Consider the following 19,895-nt stretch of genomic DNA (forward strand, 5'->3'; position numbering starts at 1 on the left):
TTTTCACTTGGAAAACTCACCTCAAACTCATCATCATCTCTAGCCTATTTCCTTATCTCTGTCAAAGGTCTCCATATTCTCCCATTACTCACATTTAAAAATAGATGTTAACTCTTCTCAATCTTCCCCCTAACCCAACCAAGTACTCAGATGGTCCACAAGTCCTATCCATGCTTCTTTCAAACTCATGATCACTCCTACTTATTAACTTCTCTTGCGGCTATGTGTAGACTTTCTTATTTCTTCCTAGTGAATGTGATCATTTATCAAAGAGAGGAATTGATTTATTTCTTCTTTGTGTCTCTTATAGCCCTGGGCCGGGAAGATCCCCTGGAGAAGGAAATGGCAATCCACTCCAGTACTATTGCCTGGAAAATCCCATGGACAGAGGAGCCTGATAGGATACAGTCCATGGGGTCGCAAAGAGTCGGACACGACTGTGCGACTTCACTCACTCATAGCATCTAGCATAGTGTATTGGATATAACTGTTAGTTATTCAACAAATATCTGTTATTGAAGCTACCTTACAACATGAAGTAAAAACTGGATCTTTTCTGGGATCGAGCAAAAGTCAGGCAGGGAGTCATGGACATGAAGACAAAAAAGATCCCTCAGTCTCACCCCCTGCATTTTGTGTTGGGTTATAGTAACTACTCAGCCCTGTTCCCACTAACATGACTATTAATCAGCTCTGAGACCTCTGGGATGAAAGTGCCTCAGGTTAACACTCTTGGCAGTCTGCCCAACTGATAGCACACTGAAATTGGGAGGGGAAGCAGAATTCCAAAAACCAGGCTTAATTTCAAGTCCCCACAATCAAGTTGACAGCAGATAAATTGTAATGGGAGATGCATTTTTCCATTCCTCCATGCAGAATACAAATGAAAAAAAATGTCTGCAATCCCTGATATACTTAGTTTCCACTCTCAACCAAAAAGCTTCATTTCTATAGTATTAAAAACACAGAAAACTAGTTTGGAGAAAAGCCTTATTCTGGAGAACAGCTTTGGAGCACTGATTTCTAAATAAAAATATAGCATGGAAAGACTCCACTCCCAGGCACCATCTCTGGCAGTATGTATACTTTCTGATTCATGCCAAAATTTTTTTGCTGAAGTTGGAGCAACTGACAGCAAAGGGAATCTTAACTAACACTTTAGGCTCATCCTGCCATAAAGGAGAGCCGAGAGAAAATGTGGTTGGTTTTATTTGACTCCTGTCCACCTAACTTCCATTGTTCACTTCTGCTTAGTGTCCCAAAGCACGATTCCAAGCCCAAGCTGAAATTACATTTCTGGGTTAATAACAAGCACAGGAAAATAAATCACGTCTGCCCTAGGAGTGAACCCAAAACCAAAAGCTGCCAGAGAGGAATTCGTGAGTTGAGTTTAGAGTCAATTTTAATTCTGAAGGAAATGAACCTTTAAAGGAAAATTCGAATAACAACCTATGTAGACAAAACATTAGTCTACATGGCTTCGATTAATTTGGGGGCCTTTTATATTTTCTTAAATGGATATCTGCCAGAGCAGAACTGCTCTCGTAAGATGGCTTGGAGCCAAATGCAGTAACAGTATAGATATTGGTGCTCAGGCTTCATCAAATTCTTAGGTAAACTTCTACTTCCTAAAGAAACATCTAACTGCTGACTTACCGCTCTAACCAGATTCCTATTTTAAAAAGTAAACCATTTGCCCAACTCCCAACATCAGTTTCTTTCTTTCACCTGGACTTTACTTTGTCTGGAACGGTAGTAACCTTTGTAGGTACAAATTAGTACTATTCTAGACAACGCGTCAGGTAAAAGCGCTCTGGACAGAGCTTGGACACAGTTCTGTCCACACCTGACATGGAAACCATCATACTTTCCCCATAGTGAGGCCAATACAAGGGCCCCTTGAGGATAGTTTCCTTCCCTCTGCCACTCAGGATCAAAGAGGATGTTTCTACATAGAACCTCCCTGCATCAAAGGAATGCTGTCAAATAGAACTATCCCTAGAGATACAGATGTCATTTAAAATTTTCTGGTAGAACTTACACAAAGGAAAATGAGGTAAAATTAATTTAAATATTATATTTTATCTAACTCAATATATTTGAAACATTATCATTTTAGCATCTAATCAATATTTAAAACATTATTAGTGAGATATTTAACTTTTCATACTGAGTCTTCAAAATCAAGTGTTTTACAGTTGAGGTACTTCTCAGTCTGGACCAGTCATATTTCAGATACTCAATGGCAAGATGTGGCTAGTGGCTACCATATCAAACAGCATGGACCTGAAATCTCTTACATGATAACTGTCTGCTAAATAAATGAAAAGCTCAAAAAGCTTTTTAACTGCACCATTTATTTTCTCAATACCTCAGTAAGAAACTAAGAGATAGCAGTTCTGTGAACAGTAAATAAAAGCTTCTGAAGAAAGGCAACATGACTCATTTATTCCAAATCAAACCATGAGTCAACTTGGAAAAAATTTCTGGTCATCTTGAAGTCTAGAACTTGCTACAAAAGATCAAAGCTGCCTTTGTAGGTGAACTTATGAAAATAACATGGTACCTATCAAGCTCTTCTCATTAAAAATGTGGCCAATTCCCAAATCTCCATTTACTTCAAACTGATACCTAAGTTTTTTTAACTACACAATTCCAACCTTTTTTTTTTTTTCCAGATAGCTGGCAACTAAGTTTCCTCTCTTAGCTGGCTCCAACACTTCCTTCTCAATTTTGTCAAAAGCCAGACAAACAGCTCATACCTCAACTCTGCAGCTGAAAATTGTAAAAGGAATTCTGAACAAAGTTGCAATAAGCCTTTGAAATATAATGAAAAAACCACCAGATTGAATATAAAACATTTACTTAATATTAACTTCCAATCTCTAAGTAACCAGGAACACACACACACACACAGAGAAAGGACAAATCAGAATATATTACCTAGAATAATAAAACTATAAATTAAATGTTCAATCCATTAAAAAAGACTCAAAGCCCTTAATAAAAATATTTTTAAAGATAACTCATAGAGTCAGTTAATCTATAGTTAAAAAAAAAAAAAAGACCACAGATTTGAGCACAGACTTGGAGTTCAACAAGCCTAGATTCAAACCCTAATCCAACCATTATAAGCCATGAGTAAATTGTTTAACCCTTCTGAATATCTATTATCATCTGTAAAAAGAATAGCTAAAACTCTACCCTTCATACGGTTACTGCAAAGATTACACAAAATAAAATATTGTAATCAGCACATTATTTAGGTGCTAATAAGCATCAGTTAACTCTCAGCCCCTAGCCACATTAATTTCTGTAATTTTGACAAAGCAGAAAATACTTATGTGAATTTATTTATAGCTCTATACCAATATAAATAGGAACCCTACAATCCCCAATTTTTCTACTCTTCTCAGAATGATGCTGGGGCTGGGATAATGAGGAACTCAGCTATATGCTACTGACAGCAAAGATCTGTAAAGAGCTCTAGTATCTGCTGTCATCAACAGTTCAATGACCCCATTCCATTACCTCAAGCCTAGAATAATGCCAATATTAATGCAGTGAGCATTGTCACAGAGAAATGTAGGGGGTAGTAAGGCAGCCCAGGAGGTAACACTTAGCTTAGCCTAGAGATAGGGCATGGGGGGCTTCCTGAAGAAGGTAACCATTTGATCTGCTCCTGGCAGGCAAAACTGGTGAGGACTATAGGGAAAGGAGTGGAGAAGGAAATCTAGAGATAAGAAGTGGTGTGGGGCTTCACTGGCGGCTCACTGGTAAAGAATCTGGTTGCCAATGCAGGAGACACAGTTCGATCCCTGGTCCAGGAAGATCCCACATGCCCACACAGCAACTAAGCCCATGTGCCACAACTATTGAGCCAGTGCTCCAGAGCCTGGGAGTTGCAACTATGGCACCCACACGCCCTAGAGTCTGTGCTCTATAACAAGAGAAACCACTGCAATGAAAAGTCTGTGCACTGTAACTAGAGAGTAGATCCCGCTCGTCGCAACTAGAGGAAAGCCCATGCGGCAACAGAGGCCCAGCCCAGGCAAAAGCAAATAAATAAATGAGTATTAAAAAGGGAACGGTACGGACGAAGTCCAGCCCAGGCAAAAGCGAATAAATAAATGAATATTTTTTGTTTTGTTTTGTTCTTTTGTTTTTTCAAATTATACTTTTATTTTTATTTTGAGGTATTTATAGATTCACATGCAGCTTATAACAAATAATACAGAGAAATTTCATTGTGCCCTTTACCAGTTTCCTCCAGTGGTAACACCTTGCAAAGCTATTGCACAATTTCACAACCAAGATACTGACATTGATATAGTCATGATACAGAACATTTACATCCTCCAAAGGATCTCTCATATTGCCCTTGTAGAGCCACAAACGCAATTCCCTCCCCCATCACCAAACTCCTCCTTAACCCCTGGAAACCACTCATCTGTTCTCCATTTCTATAATTCTGTCATTTCAAGAATGTTAAGTTGAATCATATGGTACACAACCTTTTGGGATTACTTTTTCATTCAGCATAATTATCTGGAGTTTATCCAGGTCATTGCACGTATTCATACTTTGTTCTTTTTCATCACTAAGTAGTATTCCATGGTATGGATATACTACTGGTTGTTGAATCATTTAACCAGTGAAGAACTTTGCTTTGTTTTGGCTATTACAAATAAAGCTGCCATAAACATTTATGCATAGTTGAGTATTAAAAAGGGAACGGTATGGACGAAGCCCAGCCCAGGCAAAAGCAAATAAATAAACGAGTATTAAAAAGGAAACGGTGCAAGCGAAGACATAGGATGTGGTACAAACAAAAAACAAGGTTGTCAACTGGAAATCAAAGGCTGGCATTAGTAAAAAGAGGAAGGAAACTGGTAGGAAACCAAAGACTAAGTGTACCTTATATGACAGCAGGTCAAAAGAAATAAATACTGACACACCAAACATATTTATCATCTCTGCCATCCCCTCTAGAAAAACAATACAAAAATACATGAAACAAGAACCATCTTTTAAGGACTTTCATAGGGAAAAAAGGTACTATTAAACAACCTGGGGGAAGAAATTTTGGTGAAATGTAATTTCACTGGGAAACCTTTCCCCAAGATTGAGCTTTCCTAATTAATATCAAAGCAGGAACTCAAAGGGTATTTGTGGTATCAAAGAAAAATCAACAATGAAATCACAGTTATCATTTAATCTTCATTGGCATCAGGAGCCTTGGTACCACACAGAGAAACTCTCTCCCACAGGGCAAGGGAGAGACTTAGAGTGAGGTCAAGTTCCTAACATGTATTCATCCTGCCTAATACTTCTGGGAGGATCATCAAAAAGAGAAAAATTAAATATTTCCAGTTACTATTTGTCACATAATTAACTTTACAGTAATCTTTTCTATTTATTTTTTAATTAATTTTTATTGGAGTATAGTATATTAGTTTCTGCCCTACAGCAAAGTGAATCAGATATATATAGATATAGATATAGATATATATATAGATATATATATAAACAAACCCCTCTCTTTTGGATTTCCCTCCCATTAGGTCATCACAGAGTAATCTTTTTAAGTTTAAAAATAATGGCCTATGGGGGGCGGGGGGTGGGGAACACCACAGAAACGGCAAAATCTGAAGAGAAGAGAGAATATCACAGCAAGACCAGAGCGTTGGGAGTGAAGTCCTAGGATTAAGATACCAAGAAGAAATTCTAGGGGAAGTCCAACTTTAGGGAAACCCAGTGGGAAAGTATTTTTTTAAACAGACAGTTTGGGGATTAAAAGCAGAAAAGCCCTTCCAGGAAATCATGTTACTGGAGTTCTAAATCCTTTTAGTCTTTTTCTATTCATAGGCTACAGCTCTAAAGAGTACTCTAAATAATTAGCTGCTTTAGATGAGGGAAGGCAATTTGGAGATGCTGAAGAATATCAGGTAGTAACAACAGCAATACAAGATCTGGACTTCTTTGCTGGACGCAATCCTTTGCTGGTACTATAGCTTCTTCCTAATAACATTAGCTTGCTCTTGGGTTTCCATATTAAATCGAACAACTTCTCTCCAAAAGGTCCAGTTCTTAATTGCTTAATCAGTTCCTACTTGTCTCCATTTTCAGTTAGATAAATACATACAAACAGAAATTGGAACTAAATGTCTATACAGACTCAATTTCAAAAATAAGAAAAGGAGACAACATTATAAACTTCCAAATGGTTGTCAATTTAAGCAAATCTACTCTTCTAATGTCAGAGGCAGAAGAATCTATGTGCAAAAAAGGATACAAAAAAAGGAAAATGCAGAAATGTAGACAGGTGTCATAAAAATAACGTCTTCAAGAGGACCTGCCCAACCTTCATAATTATGTCATAACAATACGATGAGATAGATTTCTGTGTACAGACAATAAGCTCCGAACTCTCCCCGTCTATACAACTTATTTTCAGGGTTTTTTTTAGCTTGATAACAGAAGAGCAGAAGGAAGAGTATTCTAATAATCTTTTCATATAATTTAGAATATTCATTGATACTACACTGAAACTTGACAAGTTGTAGTTTCTTTTCCTTTTCCAGCCTTATTGAGCTATATTTAACATATAACATATGTGTAAGTTTAAGCAGTATGTACATGATGATTTGATAGACATATTTAATATGAAATGATTACCAAAATAAGATCAGTTAACACATCTATTATCTCACACGGTTAACCTTTTTTGTTTGTATATGGTAAATATTTATATTTTTGCATTTAACTATGTTCTTTTCCTCTCAGATATTTAACAAGCATCTACTATGTTCCAGGCAATGTGTTGCTTTGCCAGATAATAACTTCAGAGTCTTTCAGGAATGCTCTTTCTCCTATTTTTCTACAGTAGGGTCCCCAACCTCCAAGATCTAATGTCTGAAGATGTGAGGTGGAGCCGATGTAATAATAATAGAAATAAAGTGCACAATAAACGTAATACGCTTGAATCATCCCCAAACCATCCTTCTCCCACTTTTGGTTCATGGAAAAAACTTCCACCAGAGATCTTCCAGTCTCTGGTGCCAGAAAGGTTAGGGACAGCTGTCCTACAGCACTTAAGCATGGTACTGAGTTCAGACATCTGCCCAATAAATGTCCGTGAGAGTATTTCTTTAAGTGAACACAGGGGGACATATGCGGTTAGCACTATACCCAATGACGTAGCACAGACACTGTTGTGAAAGGGGCCCACTTCAATAACAACCTGCCTCTGCTTACTGACCCATGCCCCATTCTGAATGGTTTGTCACACCATACATACCTGTCCACTGAGGGGGACAGCGGCAGTTGTAGGTATTGACCCCATCCACACAAACCCCTCCATTCTGACACTTGTGGTTAGGACAGTCATCTATATTCCGCTCACAGGTGACTCCTTCAAAACCTAGTAAGAGAAGGATTAAAAGAAATGATAAATTCTCATAGAGATGATGCGATCTGTTCTTCTCCACAGGACATGGTCATCAGAACAGACTGACTTCATTATTACAGTTCCACTGACAGCAGATGGTCAACCCAAGACTCACCATATAAAAATCCCCCAATCTTCTGTCTTTTCTTGCCTCAGGCATAGACAGTTAAAACGAAACATTATGCCAATGGCATGCCTTCATAGTTACCTCACAAGTATTTCAAAGTGTTTTCATGAAATAAAATCCCAGTGAAGATAAATGTCTACTCAGGACAGCTGGTTCTAAAAAAAAGGGTATTAGATTTTCCCCAGCTCCATGCTAGATTAATGAGAAGAACAAATAAAAGATTACCTAATTAAATTTAAATTCCTTTTTGTTTTTTTCTTGGGAAAATCACGGGGGAGAATAGGGAGACATAAAAAAATACTGAACTGAAAGTCTGAAGATAAGGGTCAAGTTCTAACCTCACTGCTTATAAGCCATTTAATACTTGGTAATTACAAGCTCCAAAGTAGCTTCCTCATCTGTAAAGTAAGTCTGGCTGCACCTGCCCAGCCTGTCTTTCGAGGTTGTTATAAGTGCCACATCGTAAGGACAACACAATATAAATATAAAAAGCCCTCTGAATATGGGGTGCCATTATTACTAACCAAACTGCCAACTCTTATTGTTCATCCTCCTTTTCACACTTATAGCACTGCTTCCTTCCTCTTGATTTTTCCCGTTTATGAAAAATGAAACTAGCACATCAAACTTCACCCTAATTGCACATAGCATGTTCCCCTATATAATTTATGAGTGAGTGAAGTCATTTAGTCGTGTCCAACTCTTTGTGACCCATGGACTGTAGCCTCTCTGTCCATGGGATTTTCCAGGCAAGAATACTGGAGTGGGTTGCCATATCCTTCTCCAAGAGATCTTCCCGACCCAGCGATTGAACCTGGGTCTCCCGCATTGTAGGCAGATGCTTTACCATCTGAGCCACCAGGGAAGTCCTATATAATTTATACATTGGGCTTTTTTATTTCTCTTTCCTTGCTACCAAATCTCTTAACTATTAAAATGGAAGACTATCAGCTTTAAGACAAGAGAGGAAGTTTACTGAACATTCCCTTATTTGAAATACATATGACTAAGTATTTCGCCTCTTCAGAATGTCCCTTAAGTTTCTCTCTTTTACTCAAAACACATATCGGGTCTTATATTGGCACTGGTATAGTCAAGTAAAAGACGGAGTTCCTGCTTTCAGGACACTGCAGTCTGGTGAGTGGGCAGACATCAATCACACCTTGCTTTCTTCATTCCTTAGCAGAAGCTACTGTGGTGGTCTACATCTGCTCTGCTACACTGGAACACAGCTGGTTTCTCTGAATACAGTTGCAGTCATGTACATGAGTATGAACCAAGTAACCAAAAAAATTACCCAGAGACCAAAGGAAATCACTTTGTAGAAGATGGAGATAATTGGACGCTTGACTGAAGAGAATTCTATTTCTCTGGGTATTTGCTAAGAAGTCCATGCAAGCAGATGAGTCATTAAGTAAGCTTGAGAAAGACTATGAAAAAATTTATAGACTCAGATTTTTAAAAAATTAATCCTATTACTCAAATATCTTCTGGGCTTCCCAGGTGGTGTTAGTGGTAAAGTACCTGGCTGCCAGTGCAGGAGACATAAGAGATGAGGGTTTGATCCCTGGGTTGGAAAGATCACCTGGAGAAGGAAATGGCAACCCACTCCAGTACTCCTGCCCCGAAAGTCCCATGGACAGAGAAGCCTCGCAGGTTACAGTCAACAGGGTCACAAAGAGTTGGACATGAATGAAGTGACTCAGCATGCACTCGTATCTGTTTAATCATATGACAGTCCTTCAAATGGATTGAGTCAGTAAATGCTGAACCACTTAAGCCCACCCAAAATTATGATGAAGTGAGAGCAAATCTATAGATCCGCAAAGTACCGTCCCTGAACAACAACTGAAGTCCCTGTTTCTGGTCTAGTGCTCTCAAATGGAAACATTCTCTGGAAAAGTTGGATACTTTCAGAATGTGGGAGAGAAATGGGTCCTGGCCCACCACTGTTAGAAACCCATGTGGTTTGGTGGTGTCCTAGAATTGATACCGGCCATCCCAACTTGATCTCCCTGGTGACCAAAGCTAAATATGTTTGGCTAAGGTGTCAAGGAGGTGATGAAGCCTTTGTAGCCAAACTATTTGAATTTATATTAGCCAGCGTTGCAATGGAAAGAATTCACCAACCACAGACAAATTAAGAAAGCAGAAACATTTCAACATAACCATAACATATAAGAAATACAATGTTTTCTTCTCATCACTATTTTTGAGATAGTTCTTACCTGTCACTATGTAGTTATTTAGGCAGAAAGGCAAATAGGTGAAAGAGTTAATTCACGGTTGAAGTATGGCCTCTGGGTTAAACTGCCTAGATTCAATTCTCACACTTTCCATGCAGTAGCTGAGTGAACATGGGCAAGATATTATATATGCTTAATAGTTAAACTTTCTTACCTCTCTGGACTAATTAACAGGACCTACCTGAAAGGTTGTTTTAACGATTAAATGAGTTAGACAGAAAAAAAAAAAAAAAATTTAATAAATTGTGCTGGAACAACTGAATATCTGGATGCAAAAGAATAAATAAAGTTGGATTCCTTCCTCATCCCATAAACAAAAATGAACTAAAAAATGTATGAATTAAAATGATAAGATTCTTAGGATAAAACATAGGAGGAAATGAGACTTGGGCTAGATAGAGATGTCTTACACATGACCAAAGGCACAAGTCACAAAAGAAAAAACTGACAGTTTGGAATTAATCAAAATTGAAACCACCTGGGTTTCAAAGAATGCCAATCAAGAAAGTAAAAAGACAGTCCACAGAAAGGGGGAAAATATTTATAAATCATATATCTAGGAGATACAAAGAATTCTTACAACAAAATTAAAATACAATATCCATAATATAATAATACAAATAATCCAGTTATAAAATGGGTAAAGGAGCTAAATAGACATTTCTCCAAGGAAGATATACAAAAGGCCAATAAGCACATGAAAAGATGCTCAGCATCAGCAATCAGGAAAATGCAAATCATGACCACAATAAGCTATCACTTCACACCCACTAGAATGGCTATAATTTTAAAGACAGATAGTAACAAGTGCTGGTGAGGTAATAGAGAAATTGGGAATCCTTATACACTGCTCGGAGAAGGCAATAGCACCCCACTCCAGTATTCTTGCCTGGAAAATCCCATGGATGGAGGAGCCTCGTAGGCTGCAGTCCATGGGGTCGCTAAGAATCGGACACGACTGAGCGACTTCACTTTCATTTTTCACTTTCATGCATTGGAGAAGGAAATGGCAACTCCAGTGTTCTTGCCTGGAGAATCCCAGGGATGGGGAAGCCTGGTGGGCTGCCATCTATGGCGTCGCACAGAGTTGGACACGACTGAAGTGACTTAGCATAGCATAGCATATACACTGCTGGTTGGAATGTATTAAAAAAATAGTGCAGCCACTATGGGATATAGTCTGGCAGTCCTGAAAAGATTAAATAGGGTTACCATACCACCCAGCAATTCCTCTCATAAGTAAAACCAAAAAGAAATGAAAATGTATGCCCATTCAAAAACTTGTACAAGAATGTTCAGAGCAACATTATTCTTAATTGTCAAAAAAAAGCAGAAGCAGCCCAAATGTCTATTTCATGATGAATGGATAAATACAAAGTGGTAAATCCATATAATGGAATATAATGCATAAACAAGAAGCATACTCTGTGTTCCCATTTATATGAAATGTCCAGAATAGACAGCTCTATAGAGAGAGTAGATGAGTAATTGCCTAGTGCTGAGAGGGAGTTGGTGCGGGGTGGGGTGGTGGGGGACAGGTTAGGGAGTGACTGCTAACGGGAACAAAGTTTCTTTTGAAGTCATATAAAAATGAGCTAAAATTTATTGTGGTAATGGTTACACATATCTGTAAATATACTCAAAACCACTGAATAGTGTGCTTTAAAATAAAATTCAATGGTATGAAAATTATATCTCAATAAAACTGTTATATTAGAAGGAAAAGCACTTAAAACAATGCCTGATGCACTGTGTTTTATACATATTAGCTAATACTATTATATATCAATGGGATCAAAGCATCTCTTAGAGATTATCTACTCTAATCCTTTTATGTTACAGATGAAGAAGGGCCACATGGCTGACTTACTGTACATGGCTAGGAGGCAGGAGTCAGTCCTAAACCAGAAACTTTACCTAGATTTGGTCAGTATGGTCTCTGGGACCCCAGGGTTCTCTTCCAAAAATCTGAAAAACTGACCTTGGGTCAAAAGTTCCCATATCTGAAAAAACTCTAGCCAAATCAGTTCTCCTTGAAAATTAATACCGGATTTATGCTTTAAAAATAGAGATACGGGGCTCTTTTTGGAAATAACTAGCAAATTCTTATAAAAAGTCCACCCAACGTAGGGGTAAGGGGGTGCAGAGGATGGATGTGGCTTAAATGAGTAAGTTACAGTGCAATCACTTCTTTAAAATGTTCGAAGGTTTTAAGGGAAAGGGAAGCAGACAAGTCTCCAGACCTGTGGGTGGGATGGGTGTAGCCGACTTATGGAAAGGCTCACATGACTGTACTAAAAGGAGTTTGCTGCTTGAAGCCAACTCACATCCTTAAAAGGCCAAAAAGAAAGAAATTAAACTCAGAAGGAACATTTTTAAGACTGTGCTGTTATAAAACCATGGGCCACGTAACTGATAAACAATGACAGGGAGGGTGGGGAGCAGAAAAGTATCTTTTGAACTTGTCATCCCACACAGATAGCAGCATCTCTCAAGAGTGCTTCCATATCTTTTCATTTTTAGTCCCTAGGAGGTGTGACGGTGGAAAGACTTGGTGCAGAGGCTCAAAGAGGAGAGGCTCAAAGCTGAGATGACACAACTGGGATTCTCCCAGGCCAGGCTGAAGGTCCTTAGGAAGAGCTTCCGTGCACAGGGATAAGAGAGTGAAGAAAACCCAGGGATACCTGGAACTGGACAAAGGCACCAAAGGTAAACAGCTACAGGCTACCTTCTCTCCCTGCCCTCTGCAAAGAAGCCTGTTAAAAGAGCAAATTGGTTCCAATTCCATCCCACTGGTTTCCTTGGCACACTTCATCCATCCTCTGAATGGGCCCCAGTGAGCTCACTGACCCCATGGGTGGCCCATGAATTTTAGCCCCATCACCCACCCAGGCTGCTGTTCCTACCCACCTCCCTCTGTATCTCCCAAATGAGCTCTACTTTCCTTTCTAATTTTACCTCCTAAGAAGTCAGAGAAATGAGTAAAGGGATTCAAAAGAAATAACTTCTAAACTTTTTTTTTTAATTACAGAATATAGGAATGCTCTTCTCTATCACATTTAATTCATTCATTTGTCAAATATTCACTGAGTCTCAATTTGTGCCAGGCACGAGGTTGGATACTGGGGGCGGGTAGTTAAGATGAGAATGTCTACCAGAAAGGATGAACAGGCAGTTTAATAAGTGTTGTGCTAGAGGTACATAGGTTGTGAAAGATCTTAAGAGAGTCTCTACTCCCCCCAGGGGTGGGGAACACAGAAGGCATTTCAGTGAAATAGATGCCTTTGGCACATCACAAGGAATAAATTCTATACAAAAAGGCAGGGTGGGAGGGGGAGGTAAGTGATAGAAGGCTTAGGAGATAGCAGGGGCAAAACTGTCAAGCATGGGAGGATACGAAAAACTTCAACGAACATCAAGAAAAACCGGACTCAGGGCCCAAACTAAAGGGGCTAAAAGAATGCGCCCTGCAAAACGGTATGATAATTTCTGCATCTGCTCCAGAGAAATCTGCCAGAATATGATTAGTATAATACCCCAGAGAACGTCACATGCCTTGTGCATATGAGAATGCAAGAGGGAATTATTTCTAAGAGTTTTTAAGCTCAGCAATTGCAGAGCAGACACAAAAGCCACAGAATGTGGCTAAGCTTTATTTTAATGATATAGGGATATTACATATAATCAAGCCTGTAAAGTATAGGGGTGATTTACAAAGGATAAACCTTCTTTGTTTGGAGAGAACAGACTGGGCAGCTTTTTATGAAGTTTAAAAATCATAAAGGAATAAGGAGGTATAGGAGAGAAAGAAAAAGGGAAAGCCCATCAGGGATTGTCCAGTCCAACTGTGAACTCGCAGGCAAAGCCAAGAGATGCAAACAGCACACTGCTACTTCTTAATATATCCACAGGCATACAACCAGCTTAACTCATAAACCCCAAAATATTGGGAGTCAGTGATTCAAGTATGTATCTTCTATTTTGTTCTTTAGCTAAAATTATTCTAGCTGAGTACTCCTCCTTACAGTTTAAAAGCTTTACCTAATGGAAGGATCTGGGTTATTAACAGTTGCTGAACCAAGGAAAAGATGAAATACAGTTCCTTGGTTTCATTCTATCAGCTCCCTCTTGAATATATTCCTTTTTCCTTCCCTCTATTGAGAAACATTTCTTTCTTTATTACTCAGGATGAGTCATATTTACAGTTTTAATTCCCCCATCAATCTTAAAATAATACTAAAATCATCTCAGTAACTATAGTGCCCTTTGCAGGAAAAGAACTATATCATAACCATTCAAATATAATCACTAACTTATGTGGGGCTCACTGAGTTTTAGAGCTGAAAAGAATTCCAATTCTTTTTACTCATACTAGTGTAAACCAGTATAGAAGGAGAAGCTAGACTAAGTCTAGCAGGTATGTTACCAGGAAGAAAATAAGACCAAAGTTATGCTCTCAGTACTACCGTACTATACTAAACTCGGCCTGTAAAGTCAGAAGGCGTGTTTCTATTATATACCTGCCACGGTTTCCAGGTGCTTGGGATACATCACCAAAAGAAAACAGAGATCCTAGCTTTTACTCTGGAGAGGAGAAGAGGCAGGAGAATTTGGAAAGACAGACAATAAACAATAGACATAATGAGGTAAATTATATAGTGAAAATTACACAGTAAGATGGCAAGCGTTACCAAAAAAGAAAAGGTACACCAAGGCCAGAGATGAAGGCGGAAGGGAAAGGTTACAATCTGAAATAGGGTCACTAGGGCAGGCCTCAGTTAAAACTGCCAAGATTTGAAATGTGGTGGGAAGCAGCCATCTGAGAATTGCAGAATCTGGACAAAAGTGACTTTACCTGTCACTGGCTTGGTTTCCCCATCTTTATCATGGAAATAATGATTCTCTTCAAATAAGGGTGCTGTTTACATTGAGATAGTGATTGCTATTTTAAGTAACATTTTAGTCTCTTGACGAGTGTTGGGGGCAATGCAGGAGGGACAGGAGAATAGTATTTCATTATAAAAAGGACTCTGTAAAAGAAAATAATCTCCAGACATTATTTCCCTATGTGGAAATAAAGTTAATACTTTGCAAACTCCACCTGGGACATAAAAACAATGAGCATAAAATCTTACACATTGTATAAATATATATTTATTCACAGTGTTATTGCATCATCTGTTGTTTTTAATTCTTTTTTAATTTCCTTCTATATATTGTCCAAGCTGACATCATCTGTTTCAGATCATGAGACCCTCAAAGGCAGCAACTAGCCTACTTGACTATTTTTAGATATCTGCATAATGCCATATGCAGCCTGTAGGCATGTGCTCAGTCCCTCAGCCATATCCGACTCTTGGCAGCCTCATAGACTGTAGCTCACTAGGCTCCCCTGTCCATGGAATTTTCCAGGCAAGAATGCTGGAGCAGGTTGCCATTTCCTACTCCAGGGGATCAAACCCGCATCTCTTGTGTCTTCTTTCTGTACTACTGTGCTACCTGGGAAGCCCATACACAGGCTGGTATATAACAAATACTATCGATTATAATTAGAAGTATCTCCTTTTTATTTTAACATGAACCTACTTTTTTTAACCCATACATCCCTAAACATTTAACAAAAAGTCTTAAAGACATTTCAAAGCACCTTCAGGGGCAGACAAGCAGTTAACATTTGGAAACAACCTGCCTGGATTTCAGGACTCGGCCTAACCACATGTCATCTGTACAACTTTGGGTAAATTGCTTCACATCTCAAAACTTGAGTTGTTTCACCTGGGAAAACTTGAACAATAATACCTATCCCCAAGGATTTTGTGTACTAGAGCTAATGGCTACAGAAGTACCTGGCACAGTGCCTGACTTACAAAAGGCATTAAATAAATGTTAGTTTGCTCTTTGCCAAATTTTCTGCCCCCAGCCTTGCACCCCCATCCCAATCCCAAACACACACACATACACACACTTCATCAGTATATTAAAGAAAAAAAAAAAGTCTTGCTTTAAACTGTAAGTGGAGTATAAGAGACAGCCAAGACGTCCTTACTCCATCCCACCAGCCCTGGCAGCCTCTAGCTGTGGAATCCCTGGTTATTTCCTTTCTCAAGGAGGAGATACTATTCTGGTTTGACAGATCCTTTCCTGGACACACTCTCAGAATTCCCTAAGGTTCTTATCGTGGCTAATGGATAACAATGCAGAGGCTATGGGAGTGAATAATCACTCTCTCCCAGCTAAAAACTTCCTTTATTGACTTCTCTAACTTCCCGTTAGTACTTTGCTGCCAAATCAACCTCCTGTCCTAGGCAACTATTAAAACTAATTTTCTTGAAACTAAAAGACACGTTTAGTGGTCAGCAATAAATTGCACTAACCTCAATTACTAGCCACTTAGGCTATTAGAATACCAGACTATTAGAATATTCACAAAATTAAATTGTTTACATTTCTGTTTCCTTCTTTTAACCCTTAAAATGCAAACAAAAGCAGGAGTGAAGAAAGATACCTTTTAGTTATTCCTTCTACAAGAGAATGTGGATGACAGTAATATTAGGTAAATAAATATTTCGTGTCTAAAATGACAGCAGTATCTACTCTTCACTGAAAGAGAAACTGAAAGCAAGGCAATTAAACAGCTTGTTTTTGTGGCTTATGGTTAAGTGGTATCTTTTTCTGTTAGGTGGCAGTGTCTTGTATTGTGTATTCCAAATACACAGGATGGTGCCTAGAACATAGCTGGCAGCCAAAAAATTTTAACTGAATGAAATGAATAAATTACCATTTGCTTTTATCCTGAAGACCAACGCATGACCTTTAATCCCCACAAGAGAAAACACACGATCCCATTACATGTGACCCATATCCACAACACCAGAATCTAAGATTCCTACTCCAAGAGAGTGGCTAGAACAGCTTTTTGAGGCAATTCTGCTTACTCAGCATGTTATTCCCCCCTACGGTTTTTCATTCTTTTGTTTTTGCACTAAGGATATTTGTATAAAAACAGAATCTTTGTTGCTTAGTAATTCATCTGCTCCAGCCACTTGTGCTCTGTTCTCAATCAAAATTCTCAGTTTTCGGCCTCCTCATCAGTTTTATAAGGAGTTTAGTGAACTGGCCAGCCTTGCTCCTTTTTCCATCCTATGGAACAACGGGCCCCAAGTTCCCACACATTACTCCTCTTTGCTTCTATCTTGGGCTATGTGTCATTGTGCCATACATAATCTATCAGCGCTCATCAAAAAGTGCTCACTCGTTAACAGAGCACTACCACCACGCCAGTTGCAAAAGTCTTCAGCTTCAAGTCTGGGTAGGGTTACCCCAAAGTTAGAGAGGGTTCTAAAGACCAGAATTTCAAGGAAAACTATAAAAGAGTAGGGGGGTGCAATCAGGTAACTAGTAAAATAATCCATTATTCCATCAGAGGTAAAAGCATATAAGAAAGTTGATCATTTATTATTACTATCAATTCAGTTTGAAGCATTTTATTAATCACACATATAAATTTTTCAATGTCTAATTCTCCTTATGTTCCTTTCCATTCTACAGACTTATCAATCCTTTCCCAGAGCTCTGTTTCTCTTATTTCTCACTGTTCCTCCAAAAAGGACAATAAACAATTTCCAAGTCACTCATCATCATAAACTCTGACATGTTAAATTACCCCCTGCTCAGTTTATGGACCACACTGGGCCCATAAAACTCCTCTCTCACCAGCAAACCACCCCACACAACATTCTCACTTCCCCTTTTCCCCGCGGGGAAGGACACTTCCTCAAGGAACACTGAACCACACCCCATCCCCTTCCTTCCCGCTGGAGGTGCATCCCCCAAGCCAGGACACTAGGGGGACTCCTTACCTGGAAGGCAGCTGCACTCAAAGGTAAAGTCACCAGCCTGCCGGCAGGTCCCTCCGTTGACACAGGGGGAGGGTGCGCAGGGCACGTAGGGGCTGTCGCAGTGCTGGCCTGTGAAGCCCTGGGGGCACTGGCACTGATAGGAGCCTGGGAGGTTGAGGCAGGTGCCGCCGTGCTGGCACTGTCCGGGAATGTCACACTCATTGACATCAGCCTCACATTTGTGCCCTGTGAAGCCTGCGAGGCATGTGCAGGAGAACTGGTTGGCCACAGTGGTACAGGCACTTCCATTTGCACAGGGGTGGGACAGGCAGGCATCAGTCCACTGGCACAGTTTACCTACAGGAAAGATAACAGAAGTAAGCACTGCCCACAGAAATGGGTGTCAGCCCCATCCCACCCCATATCTCCCACCCAACAGGTGACGTAAGGAGGCCATTGCGTGGAGAATCCCTAAGCTCTCTGAACTGTACAGGAGCCCATATCAGAGCCTCCCCAGGTTCATTGGACAGGAGAACTCTCCAGGGCCCTCAGCTGAGACACAAAGACTCAGTGGGGCACAGGAGTGACTGTAGGTGAATCACAGGACGCTACAAGAACCCCTGCAGCACAGAAGGGTGTGGATCCACCTAGTGTCTCACACCTCTTTCTGCCTAAGATACTCCTCTGTTTGGAAGGCCGTCTTCCTTGCTGTTCACCCAGTGGGCTCCACTGTCTTGACAACTCTACTCATAAGTCACCACTGCCATAAAGTCATCCTTAATGCTCCACTCAGGTACCCAAACCCCGACCCGCTCCCTTTCCCTCACATACACACCCCTACACATGCAAACACATACCCCAAGTTTGCTGTTTTCTTTTATTGTCACCTATCACACGAGCAGGGCTCCGATCCCTAGGGTAGGCTCTCAAATCATGTCTTTTGAATGAAAATAAAGTGTACCGATATTTTCCACAATACACTGTGACTAAACAGGCCTCTTAGATGATAAAAACAAGTCAATATGACTTCTGCTTCCCTTAAACACAACACACACGCACACATATTCCGGGAAACATTTTGTTAATTGTGGTCTTGACAAAAATAGTGCTGGATATGTTTGAAGAAGATGAAGAATCTCTGGCTTCTTAAGCATGAAAAAAAAAAAACTAAAAGCTGTCATAAGAATAAAGATCTAGAAAGGCAATTCTTGTGGACTCTCTCAGGTAGGAAAGCGCTAGAAAGAATCAGGAAGACAGTATTCAATCTCAAGGAATCAAAACAGATTATCTGAGGTAGAGAGAGAGAGGGAAAAAAATACTCCTATGCTACTAGTAAATTCGGTATTCTTGTGGCTTTCTATTTTCATGAGTTCAAGTTTTTTCAAAACTGAAGATCTGAGAATACCCTGAATGTGTTAATATTCTAATTGGTTGTCTAGGTAAGCATCCAAATCTTTGACCCCACCTCCCCATAGAAAAGCAAGGAAGAGTCATGACAGACTCTCTGAAAGGGAGAGGGGTGGCACACGAGTGCACAGAAGAACTCTCTGTCTACAGGAGTATCAAATCACAGGGGAAGGGTGGGAAAAATCCAGCTGCAGCACATGTACTTCAGGGAAGACAGCGTGAAGGGACCTTCATTTTCCATTTTCCTTCATTCTACTCAGAGTACTTACCTACAGTGGAGAACAGATTAAAATGGTTACTTCTGCCAACAGTGTATTTCAGAGTATTTGCCTACAACTGAAACCAGAAGGTTGCTGACCTTGGTCTCCCATATATGTTTTGTACAAGCACTAACCTTCTGCCTCTGTTTTTTTCATCTATGAGTGACGTGAGCTCATAAGGTCTGATGAGGTAGGGTAGTGAGCTATCCCAAAACTAAAAGGGTAAGCTTGACCTGTGGTGGTTCCTAAAGTGGTGGATGAAAGTGGCAGATGTATAAAGATGATTAGCACCCTGAGGATCACCAAGAAGAGATCTTTTTAATAGCAAGGAATCCACTTTAATTTGAGGGTTATTTCAGAGTAACGTTTTAATTATGAAGAAGGTATCACTGCTGTTTCCACTAGTCAGGATTAAAATCTTTTAAGTGGATATGCCCTCCCTTGCCTTGTGGAGCAAAACAACTTGAAACTGACAATCAGGAAAAATTATTCTCTCAACCACCAAATCTCTTCAGTGACTCACAGTATCAATGCTGTCACAGTCATGATGGAGATATAACTGTAACA

General features: G+C 39.6%; 1 protein-coding gene across 1 annotated transcript in view; it reads right to left on the reverse strand.

Moving 5' to 3' along the window:
* The window catches only part of NOTCH2 (notch 2), a 179,205-nt gene that overhangs the window by 75,783 nt on the left and 83,527 nt on the right, over positions 1-19,895 (reverse strand). Inside the window, exons 4-5 of the mRNA XM_018045986.1 lie at positions 17,683-18,018; positions 7,301-7,423 (exon numbers count right to left, since the gene is read on the reverse strand). Of these exons, the coding sequence (XP_017901475.1) occupies positions 7,301-7,423; positions 17,683-18,018 (459 nt within the window). The remainder of the gene's footprint in view (positions 1-7,300; positions 7,424-17,682; positions 18,019-19,895) is intronic.

Source organism: Capra hircus, chromosome 3 (assembly GCF_001704415.2).
Source record: "Capra hircus breed San Clemente chromosome 3, ASM170441v1, whole genome shotgun sequence".
Classification (NCBI taxonomy): domain Eukaryota; kingdom Metazoa; phylum Chordata; class Mammalia; order Artiodactyla; family Bovidae; genus Capra; species Capra hircus.